The 19,850-nt window shown below is 38.9% G+C and overlaps 1 protein-coding gene across 1 annotated transcript in view; it reads right to left on the bottom strand.

Moving 5' to 3' along the window:
• LOC103809065 (receptor-type tyrosine-protein phosphatase kappa-like) overlaps positions 1-19,850 on the bottom strand; it is a gene marked incomplete at its 5' end in the record, with an annotated part of 94,635 nt that overhangs the window by 58,668 nt on the left and 16,117 nt on the right. The window contains 2 exon segments of the mRNA XM_009081878.1: positions 12,500-12,536; positions 13,877-14,150. Coding sequence (XP_009080126.1) covers positions 12,500-12,536; positions 13,877-14,150 — 311 coding nt within the window.

Raw genomic sequence — 19,850 nt, 5'->3', positions numbered from 1 at the left:
GAATGATGGTCACAATTCAGCAAAATCTATGAAATGAAAAACAGATCAAGGATTAATTTTAGATTTGCTTAACTACATATTTTCTACTGTGATGGGTCAACTAAACAAGCAAACAATTCAGACAATCTGGGTGGTGTTAGTGTACATAGAAATTAAAGTTCACATTTAAAAATGCCTGTACTCATGCAAATCTATTGTCTTCCATATGCTGAGGCAATTTGAATGCCAATTACAGTAATTGTCGAATTGTACCTCCCCTCTCTCTCATATGGAAAAAGAGCTATCCTTTCGCTGTTGTTAAAAACATGGATATAACAGCAAAACCTCCTTCAACAGCTCCAGCAAATAGTCAACAATTCGATTTTCCTGTCATTATCTAATGGTCCCAAGAATAAGATGTACAATCACAATATGTATCTGCATCATAGAACAGTTTGATTTGAAAGCAACCCACCCTGTGCAGTGACCTGGGACATCTGCAACTAGATCAGCTTGCTTAGAGCCCTGTCCAACTTGACTCTGAATGTTTTCAGGGATGGGGCATCCACCACCTCTCTGCAGAGTCTGTGCCAGTATTTACAAAAAATATGATTTATATCTTCCATAAGCAGTCCTTTGAAATCACAGAACTGCAGAATGAGTAGGGTTGGAAGGGACTACAGTGGGTTATCTGGTTCAACCTCCCTGCTCAAGCACATGGCATAGGATTGCGTTCAGACAGTTCTTGAATATCTTCACTAATGGAGATTCCACAAACTCTCTAGGCAACCCGTTTCAGTGCATGGTCACCTGCACAGTAACCAGGGATGGGGCATCCACCACCTCTCTGCAGAGTCTGTGCCAGTATTTACAAAAAATATGATTTATATCTTCCATAAGCAGTCCTTTGAAATCACAGAACTGCAGAATGAGTAGGGTTGGAAGGGACTACAGTGGGTTATCTGGTTCAACCTCCCTGCTCAAGCACATGGCATAGGATTGCGTTCAGACAGTTCTTGAATATCTTCACTAATGGAGATTCCACAAACTCTCTAGGCAACCCGTTTCAGTGCATGGTCACCTGCACAGTAACAAAGTTCTTCCTTATATTCAGGTGGAACTTTGTGTTCATCACTTCTTGTCCATTGCCTCTTGTCCTATTGCTTGGCACCATTGAGAAGAGCCTGGCTCCATCCTCTTGACACCTTCCCTTTAGATACTTATAGACATTTATGAGGTCCCCTCTCAGGTGTCTCTTCTCGAGCCTGAACAGGCCCAACTCTCCCAGCTTTTCATAGACTTACGGAATTTTAGGGGTTGGAATGGACCTTACAGATCATCTAGTCACAACCCCCCCCTGCCATGGGCAGGGACACCTCCCCACTAGAACAGGATGCTCAAGGCCTCATCCAGCCTGGCTTTGAACATTGTCAGGGTTGGGGCATCCACCACTTCCCGGGGCAAACTGCTCCAGTAAAAAACCTTTTTCTAATATCTAACCTAAAATTCCCCTCCTTCAATTTGAAGCCTTTACCTCTTGTTCTATCACTAATAAAGTTCTTTTCCTTACAAGAGAGATGCTCCAGTCCCCTAATCATCTTTGTAGCCCTCTGCTGGACCCAGTCCAGGATTTTCATGTCTCTCTTGTACCAAGGAGCCCAGAACTGGACACAGTACTCCATGTGAAGTCTCACTAGGTCTGGGCAGAGGGCAGGATTACCTCCCTCAACCTGCTGGCAATACTCTTTTGAATGCACCCCAGGATACCACTCGCCTTCTTGGCCACAAGGGCACACTGCTGGCTCATGCAGAGTTTGTTGTCCACCAGGACCCCCAGGTCCTTCTCTGCAGAGCTGCTTTCTAGCTTGTCTGCCCCTAGCCTGTACTGGTGCATGGGGTTATTCTTCCCCAGGTGCAGGACCCTGCATTTGACTGTGTTGAACTTCAGACAGTTCTGTGCCCATCTCTCCCACCAGCTGAGGTCCGCCTGTAGGGCAGCACAGCACTTTGGGGTATCAGCAACTCCTCCCAGTTTTGTGTCTCCAGTGAACTTGCCAAGGAAGCATCCTGTCCCTTCATCTGAGTCACTGATAACTAAGCTAAACAATACTGGGCCCAATATTGAACCTTGAGGGACACCACTAGTGACAGTTGACACCTCTGCCAGATTCCAGATGAGCCTTGGCCCTCCTTGTCTCATTCCTACTTACTCTGACAACCTCTCTACAATCATTCCAAGTGGCCTGACTCTGCTTCCATCTCTTGTGTATTTCCTGCTTATGCTTGAGTAATGACAGGAGTTCTTTATTCATCCACACAAGTCTTTTGTCCTTTTGCCTAATATTTGCTCATCAGGTTGCATCATTCTTGAGCCTGGAGAAATGTCAAAGTCAGAAATACAGTAGAATGAGGGATGCAAAGAGAGTGATTATGATGTTTGCTTTCCATCAGTACATAAGGACTTGTTTTTGTTGTCCTGGAAAGACACACATTTTCATGATACTGTGAAGTATACAGATATAATCTGTTTCACTACCATATTCACTTATACCATACACTGCCATTCTGATTTTATTTGCATGTTATGATGGCATAAGTACCCATTCCTCAAGAGAGCAGAAAAATTTTCAGATGTAATTTCCCACACTGAAACTGATGACACACAACTGAGGATTTGCCTTAAACTTGCCCATTAACTACTACATTACTCTGCATTTCACCTGCCCATAGAAACCACTTGTGGGCAATCTGCTGTCCAACATGAGAGGTAGGTCTGGCATAACTGGATGTCCTGTAATCTTGTTTCAATGTTGACAATGTGACAGCAATTTAGGAGTGTAGCATTCAGGGCAACATCCTGCAGTTTTATGGCAGCAAGGGCATGAAAGCAATGCATTGGAAAAAATTTGGATGCTAGATGTGGAGACTATAAAATATCCAAGTTCTGTAGCCATACACAGAGTGACAACAACCAATGCACAATAGATGTTTGCTTTTATTTGCAGCCAGATGGTCTCTTATTTCAGACACACTGCTTTAACATCCTAAATAGTTTATTGGCTTTTGCTATTCCCTGCATGACTTTGCTGTTAACTCTGGTATTTTGAAAACAGTATGCCGGTGAAATAGCATTGCTGTTCTCACAAATTTCAGTAGTGTATCATCAGTGCAGACTACTGCCTCAGGATATTTTCCACCACAGCAAGGTTAGAGCAGAACCTCTTTTTCCTCTCTACTAATGACCTGGCCAAACCACTTGGCAGAGGGGCCGAAACAGTCAATAATATGTAGTCTGCTTGCATATGTTTGAATAACCAATACTCAGTCATCAGCAAAGAGCAAGTACCACAACTCAGCAGATATAGGACCTCTGATTTAATGTTCAGGTTCTAATATTCAGGTTCTAATGTTCAGGTTCTAATATTCTAGCATCTATGTGGTATTGAAGGTGGTTACCTTTCCTGTTGAATCAACAAAGCAAATGTTAATCAGAAATGTCAAAGAATGCAATATATTTTGATCTCTTTGACAGTAAAGGGTTCTGGAAGTCCATCCTGATCAAGAACCTTCATCACTGTGAAGCATGCAGAATATTCACAGTCCTCTCCACACTGCTGAATTCGCACAAAAGCCCCCAGATACTTCCTAAGTCAACAGCATTGAAAACAGGGCTGTGATTTTGTTCCCTATGCTTTGAATCTACCTGGCCGAAAAAATCATTTTAACAGTGCTTGTAACTGCCTCCTGCTGTGCCAGACAGATGTGTGATAACTACATGATTTCTAAAAAGACCATCCATCTGTAAACCCTTCTGATCGGGATCTTTCCAAAAATTAGTGTGGTTAGTACACAACTTCCCACCAGAGCAGAAAGCAGCGTGCCCTCCTGAACTTCAGTGCCATCATCTCCTTCCGCAGCTGACAAAGCATCAGCCTCTGTATTTGAGTCATTTGGCAGTAGTGCCGAACAACCATACTGACTTGCTCTGCAACACATTTGACAGTGTTTAGGAAGTGCTACTACACTTGGCAATGCTGCTCCTTGTTTCTAGATGACTCGCTGTAAAACTTCACTTAGTGCTCTATCAGACATGACAAGCAAATAGTTTAATAAACCCTTGAAATGCTCATGACAATGAGATGCAACTTCTTTTTGTTTAGTTAAAAGTGTTCGATTAGATAGAAACACAGTGATGCTGATTTTAGGGTGCTAAATGGTTTTCATAAAAATCAATAAGCACATTCCTGATTTAGATGTTGCTGAATTTCGTCTGCATTCTTTGGGCAACATTCTTTTCTGATATAAAGCCCTCCTTTATCCTTCCTGTCCAGGTGCACAGTGAACAGACTTACTGCTCAAATATATTTTGTCTTCTATTCAAAACATCTCAGTGTTAGGCAGCTGTTAATACGAGGATGGATAATTGCAAAGATTATCTCCTCTGTGGTAAGGTGTTGCATACTGATACAACATATTTTGTTTGGTTTTTTTTCAGTTGGACTGAAGCAGCTTTAACTTTCAAGTTCAATTTCTTCTAGCATTTTTAAACATGACCTCGAGACCTTTTGGCTGCACCCGAAGATGCTGAAGACTACCTCCCCTTTGCCTTTCACCACTATTCCAGCATGTACTATCATTTCAACTCAGCTTTCAGAACAGCTTGTGCAATTGTTCTAACCTAGAAAGCATCTAAAATTATTTTGACTGTTATATTTATTTTGGCAAATCTGAGTGAGGTCAGTCATTTGTAACAGGGATAGCAATGAGTTGCTGACAGGCACTTCTTCCACTGCCTCTATGACCACCAGCTATACATACTCCTTAAAAATTTGATTTTCTATCTGTGTTGGCTTGTGTGTGATCTACTAATATTAACTTCTCATTATTAATGATCATATCATCAATCTACCGCACAAATGACTCACTTCATCAGTGCTAAGTTGCAGCATAGGAAGGAAGCTATTACTAGGCCAACATTGAATGCATTCATGACATCTTCTGCAAAAAGAGCACATCAGAACTGGGGAAGAGTGATGACCAGCTAGGGCTCAGAGCATATAATCAATATTGGAGTGCCATTCAAGTTTTTGTTACCATTTCCAGAACAATCTGAGACTTTTCTACAAACTTCCAAATCCAATAAATGTGTGTATATTAATATATCTCAATACAAAGCACCATTTAATGGAACTGGATTCAAGCAAGACTGATTTTGGCCTCATCAGTTTGAACTGTAGTTTCTCTAGTTGCACTAACAAGGGTGGTGAGATATTTCTAGCATCAGCAAATCATTGCTTTATTTGGTATAGTGTTCGACTTACATGTAAATTACACGTATGGCAAAATCTGCTCTGGGCTGTAGGTGTTGACATGTTCACCAATGTGGAGAAAGTGTCATTCTGGCTGAAGAATACTGACCAAATGTAAACACAATTTATAATTCCTAGAGACCCCTTTCTCCTTTCTTTGAAAAGGTGAAAGAATGCTGTCCCTTCATGAGGCTGCTCTGAAGCTTCACTGCAGCAGAGATAAGCAAAATTCTTGTCGTTCCTAGGCTGAACATGCACATGAGATGCCTGCAACAGGCTGTTAGAGGCAGCAGTCTCTGCCTGATCCACCTCACATACTCTTCAACTTCAGGCATTGCAAGGGGCCATTTTATGCAATGGTACAATTAATCACAATATAAAAGGGAAGTGTAGACAATCTGCCTGTGTGAAAAGGGGTTAATGTGACCAGTCCTATCAGGTGATGATAGAGTTTACCTTCTCTAAACACTTATAATTTTACAATGACACAAAGAAAAGGTGAATGAGAAATGATGAAAGAAGTGTAGAAAAGGGGGAGTTAAAATACCCCCTACACTTTGCAGTATTAGCAAAGGGTAATTTTAAATGCATATCTATTATAAGCAGAATAAAGGATTTTCAGTTGCAATTAAAAGTCTAATGGGTTTTGTAAAGACACTAGATTTCTACCTTTATGTCTCCATATTCTCTAACAATGGATGCAAAACAGTCAATGTCCACAATCTGATCCATGAAATAATATTCATAAAGAGAAGAGACATAAATGGATGCAAAACAGTTAATGTCCACAATCCGATCCATGAAGTAATATTCATAAAGAGAAGAGATCTAAAAAACTAGGCACCTACTAAGAGAATATATATGCTAAGATGCTGATCCTTTACATTGAGAAGGTAATGTATCAACATCCTCTAATATTTAAATATAAACTAGAATTCTCTACCTCAATTCTTATTTCCTAAATTCTTATTCTTTAGGAAATCTTCAATGTTCCTATGATTTTGACCTGCATACAGCATCTGCACAAAGTAATTTGTTAAGTATCTAGGCTAAAAGAAATACTGAAACATTTCAAAATCAAGGAAAGCTAATATTCATTATAACTTTGGACTCAAAATTTCTTCATCCTAATGGTTGACTGTAAAAAAACCACTGAAATGTACCAGTAGTGTTTCCTCTTACAAACAAACAAACCAGCTAATTTTTAAAACTATACTAAATTTAATAAAAGAATGTTTGCACATAATAAACTGATTCACTAATTAATGCATTTAAAAATAAATTTCTTCAGGGAAGCAACTTGATTTATTAATTGTATTTACTAGATTTACTCATCTATGAAATTTTTCTGACCAAAAATCAGTCGGCTGCTGTTTCAAAGCACAGTAATTAACCCATACACCTGAAAACTTATGAAAAGGGCCAAAATCTGTAAAATGCTTCTCATTGTTATATAATTATTTTCAAACATAAATAAAATAAATGGTTCAGCTCATGCAATGCCATAAGCATAAAACCAGCATGTTACACATAGGTTTTGCTTTTACTCTCAGATACCCCTTATTTCTTAGGAGATGTCAAGAAACAAGGAGAAAAGAGCATTTCTTTTTGGTGCCTTATAATAAACAATGGGAAACACATTCTCTGAAAGTTATTGTCCCATGCATATTAATCAAGTAACTTCACCTAATCAAAGTTGTTGTTACATTAAATTCCTTTTTACTCAAATCAAATTTTTGTAGTTGAATTTCATGATATTCCTACTCTTTCTGCATATATAAAAATACCCACATTATAGGTTTTGTGTCTGAAAATCTGGAGGTGTCCCCCACTTAACTGCTTTTTAAATAACCATCATCAAATATTCCATCACAGGATCATGCAATATCTTATTTACAACCAAAGGTATCACTTATCAGAATTAGCAGATGTGGTTGCTCGGTGAGTTACTGCAATTTCACATACAAAAGAAGAAAATATGCCATGCTAATATTCTGTTTTCATCTTTGGAAAACTCAGCAAGTCAGATAAATTCTCCTCTTTGTGTGATAAAGGACATTATGCAAAAGGCCACTGAAATTTAAACGTATTAATAGCTTTTTCCTATGAGTGAGTAAAAAAAAAGATGTGACTTGGGAAACACTTGCATTCTTCTCTAAATTTACATTGCCACTTGGGCCTCCAGTGCCTATTGTGATGGTATAGCTAAAAGTCATTGTAGAAGCATTGATCCAAACATAAAAACAACACTGAGAGAAGGTTCATTTCAGAGATATTTAGCATCTGACGTCTTCCCTTCATTTGTGCATTAATCGGTAACAGACATTTTTGAGCATCCTGCAACAGGAGGTGATTTGACTTTCACAAATTTCCCTAAGAGCAGAAACATCATCAGGAACAATTTCAAGGAAATAATTATGGTCTAGACAGATTTATGACTTCTAAAGACCTAATCCAAAGCACATTAATGTCAGTGGAAGGACTCCCATTGACATCAAAGGCCTTTGGATCAATCCCCAACTGCTGTGCGAATGAATTCAGAGCAATAATGATGGTGGACTAAATGCACACTTGCAGTTGAAATGTTACCACCCAGACCTTTTTATTCCTCAAATCAGATTAAAAAGTCATTTTCTGCTATTTCACAATTACTTCCAGATGCACATCATCTCAAATGGCATTTTCATCCATCTGTATGAACCAAACGTGCATAGAGAGGTTCTATGCTGCTTGGACTAATAACACAAATGAAAACCACAAGGGAAAATAATGTTGGAGGTGATGAAGTTCTTATTTTAAATGTGGAATGAGAAACCTTGGACTTCATTTATTCCCACTAACTACTTTGTGATAGAGCTGCCAGGCCCACAAACTCTTTATTTACTGCCACTGTAGATTTCTTCTAATTAAATTTTCAATATTTTTCTCTAGTCCACTAAAGAAGACAAAAGAATACACATAAATCAGTGTTAGCCTCAAACTTGGCAGCCTGAAAACTGTCACAAATGTCAACTTCATATACTCTGCTTAATAACAGCTCTGCTGTCCCTTCTGTCCTCTTAAATGTCTATTTACATGCTAAATAATTTGAAGCATCACTCTTCTCTGACCATGTTAATCTAGTTTCATTCCCTTAGCAGTCAATAACATTTTAGACTATTAAATGAAATGCCAATGTTGTGTGAGAGTGGAAACCCATTCAAAGTTTTACGCAGTTAAACTCAACTCAAGAACGTGACTGATCACTCATCAACATCATGTATTACTCTGAGCTGCATGCACCTTTTATTTACCTCAGTCTATCAATATTTTGGTTAGGCAGGTTCGGTTATCATGTATTCATTCTGATACATACGTGTATGTTATGAACTCAAGTTGCACTAGGAGAGGTTTAGATTAGACATTAGGAAAACATTTTTCATGGACAGAGCTGTAAAGCATTGGAACAGACTGCCCAGGGAAGTGGTGGAGTCACCATCCCTGGAAGTGTTCCAAAAAATATGGATATGGCACTTGAGGACATGGTGGTGGTGCTAGGTTGATGGTTGGACTTGATGATCTTGAGTCCTTTTCCAACCTTAAGAATTTTATGATTGCATAGTTAAACTCTGATTTACCAAGTTAGTATTAGGAAGTTCAAGAACTTTCATTAGAAAACAATATGTAACACTTTTTTTTGTGAAATAACATATATTTCCTAACATAATTCCGTATTTCCATTCCTAATGAATATATCACTTATTATCTTAGTCTCTGTACTCTGCTCTTCAGAAAGCAAGATTTATTTTTTTTCTTTCTTCAGTTACTATGTGTGGGAAAACAGATTATTGGAGACGAGGCAATCCTACTACCTAGACTCATAAAATAATGAGGTACAGAACAATTAAAAGTTGCTTTTCTTTTTTTTTTTTTGAAACGATGCTGATCATTGGTTGCTAAGAGGTTCTGAATGGGAAGGGGATTCAGATTAACAGAGGAAGGCAGTACTGGCTAAAAGTGTCCAAGGAATTAAAATGGTTCACAGTTGCTGTATTTTCTGGGCTATACCTGTAATAGAAATGGTGCTTTAGGTGTGTTCTACTTGCCACCTGTGATACAATGAGTTATTTGGAACCTGGTCCTCAAGAATCAAAGCTTATATGAACAGACTGTATACATGTACATCTAACTTCCATACTTTCTCACCATATCCAATTACTTGGGAGAGTCCTGTCCAATTTACTCCAATCTGCAGGACGACAACAGTCACAAAGTATTAATTCTTACAAGCGTTGTGAATGTAGGTGTCCAGAAAAGGGGGGAATCCTTTTATTAGCCTAAATCAGGGTCATCGAACACTTACTCTGGCATTCATCCTTCAGCTGCAAGTACACAGGAACTGGTTAGGGGACTACTTTTTGGACTAGTGCTGTTCCAATATTTCCTACCATGAAAAATTAACTCAATGTATTTTAATACACCAGACATTAGCAAGCCTCTCAGTTTACTCTGAAAGCATTCTTTCAAGACACACCAAAAGCAGTAACATACTTGAGTCATGATTCGACACAATCTTTCAGATGCACTTGACACTTCAGTGCATTTTTTTATCAGAAGGGCACGAGAACACTGCACCCGTAATACACAGACTAAAAATCTATGAGCACTTCAATTTAAATTTGCTGACTTTCATTAGTTTGACACCAATAGACAAGCTATTCCATCAGTTCCCAAAGGGAGAATGCAACCATGGGAATGAGATGTGTGAAACCCCTTATGCATTAAAATACATGTAAATTATGTTAATAAGGAACCGTCCAGGCAGACAAAAAGTAATCAGAGAAACAACAGATCTAAGAAAGTTAAATAATCAAGATTATAATTGCAGGGATACACCAAACCATGACATTACTATCATATTTTTTTCCATTTTTCCACTTATTGGTATGCATATAACACAGTAGATAACACTGGATAGAGATGAGAAAGTAACTTTGCTGGTAATACTGAACTTCACTACCAGGGAAATTTATGTCTTGTCTTTACACGCACATTTAATGTTGTTCCTCCCTGCTTCCTTCCACCACAGATTTTTATAATTTTTAATGCCTTTTCAACAAGGCAAAATTCAGTTTGGCCAGCTGTAGGCTGCTTAAGTCACAGGGTGACTTGAGATGACACAGAACTATGCACTACTTTTATAATGGAATACATAGTTTAGACAATTTTCTGGATTTTAAATGGGTATGTTGGCTTTACTGGAGTGCATTAGGTAGGGTGAGACAGTCCTCTTTTCCCTATGAAAATATTACAAATGAAACCAGACATCTCCTAGGTCAACGATTCAAAGTGATCTTACACACTACAAACAAACTCCAACCACGATAACCAGATGAACCTATACATAAACCACTATATTAAGTATACTTTTCTTCAAGTACAACAAATCATGGTACTATTTCTATGATGAAGAAACAGGAAAAAAGTCAGTATAAGCTTTTAAAAGATGTTTCAGAATACCAGTATAACTCATTTGAGCAGTGTGAATATACATGACTTTGAAGGGATGATGCCCAATTATATGCATTCCTTTGGAGGAAGAGAAAACATTTTCTTCTAATGTTGCCTCTCCCTGCAATTCACATCTACCAATTAAAACGTGTCAGAGAAAACATTTTGGGTTTTAGTTCCACTTTCAAGGTATTTAGCACCGACATACCAGGCGTTGCAGTTACTTCAGGAAAACTTGTCTTCGGTCAGAGTGGAAAAGGCAAGATATATGGCACGATGGTAAGAAACCTGTTACTCACTTCCCCAATCATTCAGACTACTACCATTGCAGGCAATGTGACTGTTATGACAAAGGAAAGTACAAGCAACCACCAAGAGGTCTACTGTGAATGTTGCTTTGAGGTCGGAGGACTGCATATGGTTAAGTAAAAAATAATTTCCTCATAAGACAGGAGTATTCCCTCCCCATTTTGCTGTTACTATCCAGAAAAGTTATGACAAGAGAGACCATTCCTTTCCCCTTCCCCAGTCCTGCAATATTTTAGGTTATTTCTGTGCCTTTCAAGACTCTCCCTTGACTCAAATCCTAGCAATACATGCTTGTGGTACATAAATATTTGTTTATGCAAATATGTTTTAATTCAAACATTGGATTTTGCCAGGTAAACATGAGAAAAATAATGCCGATGTACTTTTCACAGAAGACTTAGCTCATGGTTCTAATTTCCTGCTTTTATTAGCTTACCTCACTTGATGAAAATAGTAACACATCTTGAGAAGTACATTTTATTTTCTGGTTTCTCAAGAAAACGTTTGATTGCTACCAGCTCATTAGAGGCATGAGCTCCTAATTGGAACAAGTTTTAAAATGAAAGAAGTTATTGAAAAAATGGGGCTGACGTGCCTCCGCAGTACTTTAAATGCCCACTTGCTCGTATCCAAAGCTGGTTTTATGCTGAATATCAATATGCAATTAGAAAGAGACAACATAAGTGCTGAGCCTCTGCAGAGTACTCTTTGGGCATTTGTAAGCTCCTTTCTTGTTTCTGCTGCCAGAGTCTATCAAACAACTCTCATGTCGACACAATCAAGCCACCAAAACGAATGGCTATAAATACAGTCAAAGCAAGAGATAACAATAAGCAGAACAACTAAGTCCTCATTTGAAGATGAAACAGTGCTTTTGAGTGAGCAGTATGTGATTAACCTGCTGTATGTGGGGTCAACATGATTTATTCTCACAGCTACGCAGTCAGTCTTAGCCCTGGAACTCACTTACTATCAGAGACAAGGCTTCTTCAAATCAACCCTCCCCTATGTCTAGCTTACACTTGGAGCTCTTACTTAGGAAAATTAACTGTCAAATCCTTCATTTAAATTATTTCCACCCCTGCTTGGAAATAATTGTTAGCATAACAGACAGTTTAACCATGTGCACTTACTAGTCCCTCGTCCATCTATGTGCTGTCTGCAATGCTTCAGCACTGGAAAAGCATATTGCAAAAGCCACAGAGAGGGAGGGGAAAAAAAGAGGAGTCCTTTTTTTGTTTGAAATCTGAGTATTGCCAGAATAGTACTCTCTAGGCCCAACACCAAAGAATAAAAAGCAGTAGACCATTATTTTTAAGACAATCAAGTGGTTCAAAATAGAGGGATAGCACTGGCTTTCCTTTGAACAGTTGATAGAAGTGCCACATTTCATTAAAATAGTTACCTCTTACCTTTTGTAGCTATCCGAACACACTGAGTTTTGGTTTCCTGTTGAGGAGAGAAAAGTGAAGGAAAGAGTCAGATCAGGCTGCTTTTTCTTGCCCTCTCCATGCCATAAATTTATCCTAGATCTACTGATCAGCTGGGACAACCAACAAGGTGTCGCAGGGCTCTGGGCTTAGCAGGGGAGGAAGCTGGGGGGTTTTGCCTTAACAAAAGTTGGACAAATCCTATATAAGCTAGACGAAACCTATTTTGCTTTGTTTACTTCAAACAGGTCTATAGATGAGAACTAAAAAGAAAAAATGGTCTCTTGAATCAGAAAAAAAATCCACTTCTCAAACAGCTTTCTCCCCATTCTGACTTGTTGCATATCCATTTTTCATAACCATAGGTAAAAGGTGAGATTTACTTCAAAAGACTCCAAGGCAAGGCTGCCTGTTAGCTAGGATTTGTTCAGTCACTACAGAGACCCAAACACAAGGAAGGGTAAACACTGCTTCTGCTCCTTTCTGATGGCTCTGGTGCATATCAGTGACTATCAATCTAGTCATCCTTTCTAGTTCCTTTCTGACCTGCCTGGATACTTCAGTTTTCGAAACTATAAATCAAAATTTAAAATTTTTAAGTATCTAAACCTTCTCTGTCTACCGCATTTTCCCTCCCAATCATTTCCCCCTCCATCATGTTTCATTTACAAAAGGAAAAACCATTCAAGAGCAACAGCACGGGGCTTGCAGAGCCACAGTTGTTCCTCCCACCTAGAACCTCCCCCCCAGGCATTTTTCCTCCTTCCATATGCATACAGAGTCAGCAGCAGTACTCAGCAGCAGAGCTAAAAAGAATACACCAAGGAAGTCATGAAGGTGGGTGACAGCCACACTTCTACTGCACAGCAGTGGTGCAAGCCTGATGTACACTTTCTGAGAATAATTCTGGCAAACATGCAGTGGACTGGGGTAACTTTTGCTCAAGCAGATTTTTACTTTTTATTCGACATTCAGTGTGAGAGTCTCAAAAAGTCTGCAATGTTTTGCTAGCCCACTAAGCATCCTATATTCTGTTTATCCTGCAGTAATTTAATCTTAGGAAGTGTGCAAGTACTGAGAACTGGGAAAAGGTCTGTGGATGTTATTTACCAAGGAAGAGTCACAGCACTGAAATTACTTTGCTTAGACTATTACTATGAGACGTATTAATCTCTCATCTAGTAACAGGTACTATGGTTGATGTGAAATGTGAATGGTGCACTGCCATGCTGTCACAGCAGGGAAGGGATTACAGCCATGCCACTGCCAACACCTCCTACGTCCAATTACAACAGTCCTAACTGTCACCACGGGCATGTCTTTGACTCCTTCCAGACGAAAAGTGTTATTAGCACTTGCCTTCTCGACGCTGCTCATGGCCTGGAAATAGATGTTGTAGCCTTTCCGAGGAGCCAGCGGTGGGTTCCAGAAACCTTGGTAAGTCCTATTGTCACCCACAGTAAAGGGGGCTGGCTCTGGCAGATTTCCTGGGGGCAGCTGAGCAGCAAAATAATACGGTGATCCTCCACTAAGAGCAGTCTGATAGGTGACAGGGATTTGGTAGCACTCCATGGCACCCGTTTCTCGCTTTGTTCGGTGTGGGTGAAGCTCCTCAACAACAATCTGGTAGGCACTGGTGAGACAGAGGAAAACCAGCATAACTTTAAGGTCATCTGCTATGGTCAAATCTCTAGTATCATAAAAATATTAACCCGATTGATCTGTGTAAACTTACAAAGTAAACGAAGAAAAGAAAGAAGGAAAAGATAGGAGGTGCATGGATGCAGAGAAGAAACAGAGGTTTGAAATATACCAAAGCCATGTATTTCAGCCACTGGAAAGAAACAGCATTCATTTTTCTACATGAAGAACAACAATATAAATCTGTACATGACTTCCTATTATTATTTTTAAAGACTTTTTTCTTTCGAAGAAACACAGGAACAACTGTGTTAAACTACAACAGATTAAACTCCTGGCTGATCAGAAGCATCTGAAGTTAGCATTTTCCCTTGAAATGGTATTAGAGGAAGCTGAGCTTCAAGGCCCAACATAATGACTGCCTCCAGGCTGTGCTTGAAGCACCAATTTGCAGTTGTCATATCATTAGAGACAGAATGTGCTGACAGGCGTCTCCACCTCTTGACCTTGCCGTGGCTTCTATCTTGGCAGAGAGCTATGCAGATCTAAAGTACAAGTGACATGCTGTAATACAAGCACAGATGGACAGAAATCTGTCCATTCCACCAAAATAGACTGCCTCATTCTTCTATAGCCGTCAATGATAAAATGTTACAAATTGCTGAACCAGACAGCATTCTGCCTATCAAAACACTGTCCCAACCTCCCAATACCTCTCTTGAAATGGATTATGGGTTGGTCACTTTACAAAATCACCTGCTCAAAATAGAACAGGCAATTACAATTCTTCTTTCTCCTTTAGGGGAACTACTTAACTGGAGGATGTTACCAACTCATTATCAGCTTCCTCTGCTCTGCAGAAGTACAAAACTTACGTACTAAGAGCAAGAGGCAATTCTTCATTTAATAAGAAAAAAAAGATATTTTGGGGTTTCAAGAACTATATATATGCATGATATATATGTGTATACATGTACGCAATTTGTCATTTTCATGCAGATACATTTGAGGACCTTATGAAAAATAGTAAGAAACTATGCCTAAGTATTTAGACAAGACCCGAAGCTATTCAATAAAACTGGCAAAATTATCTGTCTTGGGTTTGGTTTAAAGCTTTCTAAACAGAAAAAGTAAAATTGAACCAAGTTCTCAAAGCATCACTGCATTGCTGCAAGGACTCTGAAAGGCAAAGGCAAAGACAATCCTCCTTCTTTCAGAACTTATGGGGCAGCATTAAATTATTTTGTCAATTTTCTCTGCTACTACTGTGCAGAAAACCCAATAACTGTAGTGGCAGAGATAAAGTATGATACTGGGGAATGGAAGAAAGGAGAGAAGAAAAAAAATAAAGGAAATTAGTTTCACATCTTTCTTGAGCTGAAAGAAAAATCTAGCATCCCCTTTTCCTAGTACCTAAAAAATTAAGGAGGAATGCATCTTTCTTCCCTTTCAAAGTGTCCAAGTGGAGTAAATGAAGTCATTGCAGTTTTGAACCTTCAGGTAGAAAGAACATTAAAAAAATAGAAGGTTAGATCTGGTAATCTCTATTTCTCACAAACTATCCATGAACTGAGCCTGGTTATACATTATCTTCTGTGGTAAACTCTTATGTATTAGCCATCTTCAGTTAATGTGGCCTACACCAAAGAATCACTTGCACAAGACCCCTGCACACCCAGAATATTTCTTTATGCTTCAAAATTAATGTAGCTAGCAAAAAACCCTAGAAGCATAGATATTTTACAAACTTGACAGGATGATAAAGTATTTTTAAATTTTTTATTAAGTCCCAAGGTAAGCAATTACTACCAGCATTCATTCATTCTCTGGCCTGGCCCTGAACCCAGGCAGGGTTAAAAGCACCATTCCCAAATTGGGCAGATAACCAACTGTAGAGCACTGGGGCACAGACACCACATCTCTGCTTCCTCCATTCTGTAGTCTTCTCTCATCAGCTGCCAAAGGACAGGGACTGACACAAAGTCTGCTCTCAGAAGTGCCAGGAGAGCAGGAAAGTTGTCTGTGACACCCTGCCAGCTTCAGAGAAGAAAGCCAGCAGGGAGAGAGGAAGCACAGTGCAATGCCTGCACGTGGCAGAGGCAACTGTCCTGGAACAGCCCAGTTTGTCACGCAGCTCCAAAGCTGAGATGCACCATAATTACCAAATCAATCCTCCTTTCCCTCTCCATTTTATAGAATAAGGGCAAAATGAGGTATCTTCTTTTTAAGGTACATGTCCTTTGTAAGGGTCAATCAGTTTTGGAGCCCAAAACAAAACAACAAAAAAATAAATCAAAGATGAAGGGCATGAGAGTTAAATTTGAAAAGCACCTCTTTAAATAGCATTCTTTAAAAACACACAGCAATTTTGGAATGTTATAAAAAAGGTATGGCAAAATTTTAAGCATGAGACCACAATAAAATGTGAAAGTTCAAAAAAATTTTCAAATAAATTAATCTATATAAAACACACTTCCAAAAATAATGCTTTTTGGATGCCTACACCTGGAAAGCTACAAAATGTGGAAAATAAGAATTAGATATACATTGTAGTCATTTGCATTCACGCAATGACTTTCAGTTAAAAGAAAGAATAGGAAATGAGAGAAGCTCTTTAAGGCTCCAACAAGGCTTTATTTTAAATTTGTTTTTGGACAATTTATTTTCACAAAGTATTTTTTAAATAAAGGATTTGCCTATCCTCTTTGGAAAGGGGATCTGGCAGCATTTTTCATGCAACATTATAGGCTAACAAGACACAGAGGAATACAGTCATTTACCTCTGGGCCCTTTGTGGTACCATCTGTTTAAACCCATTTACTAAACACTATAGTGGCTCCAAAGCAGCACTGTTACTCTGTGTACACATAATAGTGTTCAGAAAGGACACCCTGCTGTAACAAGTGAAGAAAGAAATGGAAGATAAATTTGCAGCTTGAAAAGTAGGGTGTTCACTGGCTGCAAATGTGGTCTGGTATCAGGCTATTAGTGAAAATTTGAACGCTATGTACTCTGCTTATCCCTGTGTCTTTACATATTGCTAATCCTAACTTCAATTATTTTAGGTTTTCTACACATGTTTTGTGTACTGGTGAAAATTCAATTATTGAGAGAGCTTTCTTGTGACTGGAGCCTAGGGAATCCCTATAATAGCTTTTCCCCCCCAGTGTTTCCATATAGCAAAGAAGGAATAAAAAAGGGAAATAAAGACAGAGGAGCGAAAAACTTAGATGACAATATTCCTACTCCTTGATGACTAAACAAATTCTGAACTATTCTGAAGAGTAATAAAAATTTCAGAACCTGATACATAAGTCATCAGGATCATAAAGGCCAAAGAGTTGTCTGAGACAGCAACATAAGCAGAGAAAATGTTGAAGATACAGCAGCTGAAGAGCTCCTTAGCTGAGGTTTTCTATGAAGAAATTATTTTTCATGTCAGAAAAGCTTTTTTTTTTTAATTTAAGAAAGCCTGTACAGTACCTCCTTATTGACCAAGACGATTACAAACAGCTGAAGGAGGTCCCTGACAAAAGAGCTTCTTTTTCATTCCTCCCTAAAAATTCAGGCTGCCAAAGAGGAATGGCAGTGGTGAACATGTTGTTCATACTTCAGCCCTGTTCTTACTAAACTTTGAATACCAGCTAGAAATTTCCTTCTACGTATCTAATGGAGACACAGCTTCCTCTCCTTTGACAAGTGTCAGACTGACTGACAGCCCAAGTTTCAATTCCAGCTTTTGGAATTCTAATTGTCAGCGAGGATTTAGCTGCTCCCTGTCATGGTCCACTTAAAACGTCTTGCTGCAAAATGAAAGGAACCTAATTTTGCAGAAGGAAGTAAAAGGAAAACACTCTAATAATCAAATACAATAAATGTAATATTTAAAAAGTTGTTTATTCTGATTCTGACATATGATCTTCATAATCCTCATCTGCAGTAGGATTAGAAAACAAAAGATTGTTTTTCTGGTACTCAGGAACCTTCAGAAAAAATACAGCGACAAATCACATCTTCAAATGAATTACTGAAGCATCATTGATTCTACTGACTGGAATCTCATCCACAAGATTGATGGTGAAACAATACATGCTTCAAAGTGAGCCTGAGCCATCCAGCCCTGTCTCCCTTTGCATTTCTAGTTTGTAATTTGGTTTAAAACTTCAGGAGGCCATAAAGAATGCTAGAGATTACACAATAACACTTGACAGGAAAGATATGATTAAAGTCATGTTTAAATTGTGATGACTATGGCAGCTAGTGTCTTAAAGAAATGATCGACAGTCGCACATAGCTTATACTTGAGTTAAGGAACATCTGTTTCCTGGGGGGCTGTGCTGATGGAGAGGCTATGATGGAAATGTGATCATAGCATAATTCCATTTGTAAAAGCAAAAGAGTATCAGACTAAGCTTTTTTTCCTTTTCTTTTTTCTTTCCTTTTTCTTTTTTTTTTAATATGATCCTATTGCTATTTAATAAAATTACCATCTACAGCTTCAGAGTTTACAGGACTAGATGCAAACAAACCTTTTCAACAAGTCAGCTCTCTTCTTTGGCGTCAGGCTAAAAACCAGTATTTCAGTCCCTTGTACTTAAGCACAGCTGCAGGAACCGCAATGCATTTTTTTCCCACCTACCTAGTAACACTCACTATGGCAGCAAGCCAGCTTGTAGTGGAAACACAACAGCAGTGTGGATGAAGTTTCACTGAAATACATCATAAAGTTTAGCAAAATGCATTGAATCAATTCAGAGTTTCAGTGTGCTACATTTATCTCCCTATTACGAAGCTGCTGAAAAATACCTGACTGCAATATGCATAACTTCAGCAAAAGGAATAGGACCATGTCTTCTGCATTCCCCTGGAGAATGCTTCTCATTCCAAGTAAGGAATAAAACACTTGGTTTGTCTTAAGAATAAAGCCAGCTATGGTTATGGTAAAGGACTTATTTCCTTGGTCTTGATGATAGAAATTTGAGGTAATACCTTAGTTTTAAGAAATTAATTGAAGTGGAGAAGGAAGATGGCAGACAGCAAGAAAGATGTATACTTTTTGAGAATATAGTCAAACAACAGTTATTAATACTTTATGAAACTATCCCTATCAAAATATCTTTGAACATTTAGTATATAGATCCTTTCTGCCACCTTCATAGGTCACAGGGACAAGCTCATGCCATTGAACTGAGGTTGTTGTAAGGAAAATTGAGAGAATAAGCATGAGGTGGTGGGCTACAGGTTTAGTCTGCAGCAAGTTACTCTTCTGCCAGAAGAGTGCAGAAAAACCAGAACTCCCTGAACTAGGTAGAGTAATTCTCTAGCCACATCCCATCATGCTACCAGTTCACAAAAGAGACCCCTCTGGGAGAGAAACCTAGGATTCAAGACTGAACCCCTCAGGGTGCGTGGTGGGACTGAAGGTGGGCACCTGCTGCTATCAGCACACGTGCCCCAGAGCAGTTGCTATAAAAAACATATGTAAAAACCAGAACTCCCTGAACTAGGTAGAGTAATTCTCTAGCCACATCCCATCATGCTACCAGTTCACAAAAGAGACCCCTCTGGGAGAGAAACCTAGGATTCAAGACTGAACCCCTCAGGGTGCGTGGTGGGACTGAAGGTGGGCACCTGCTGCTATCAGCACACGTGCCCCAGAGCAGTTGCTATAAAAAACATATGTAACCATCGC

Source organism: Acanthisitta chloris, unplaced genomic scaffold (genome assembly GCF_000695815.1).
Source record: "Acanthisitta chloris isolate BGI_N310 unplaced genomic scaffold, ASM69581v1 scaffold1269, whole genome shotgun sequence".
NCBI classification, from domain to species: domain Eukaryota; kingdom Metazoa; phylum Chordata; class Aves; order Passeriformes; family Acanthisittidae; genus Acanthisitta; species Acanthisitta chloris.
Note: the sequence above shows the minus strand (reverse complement) of the source record. Positions and strands in the feature narration are given on the sequence as shown.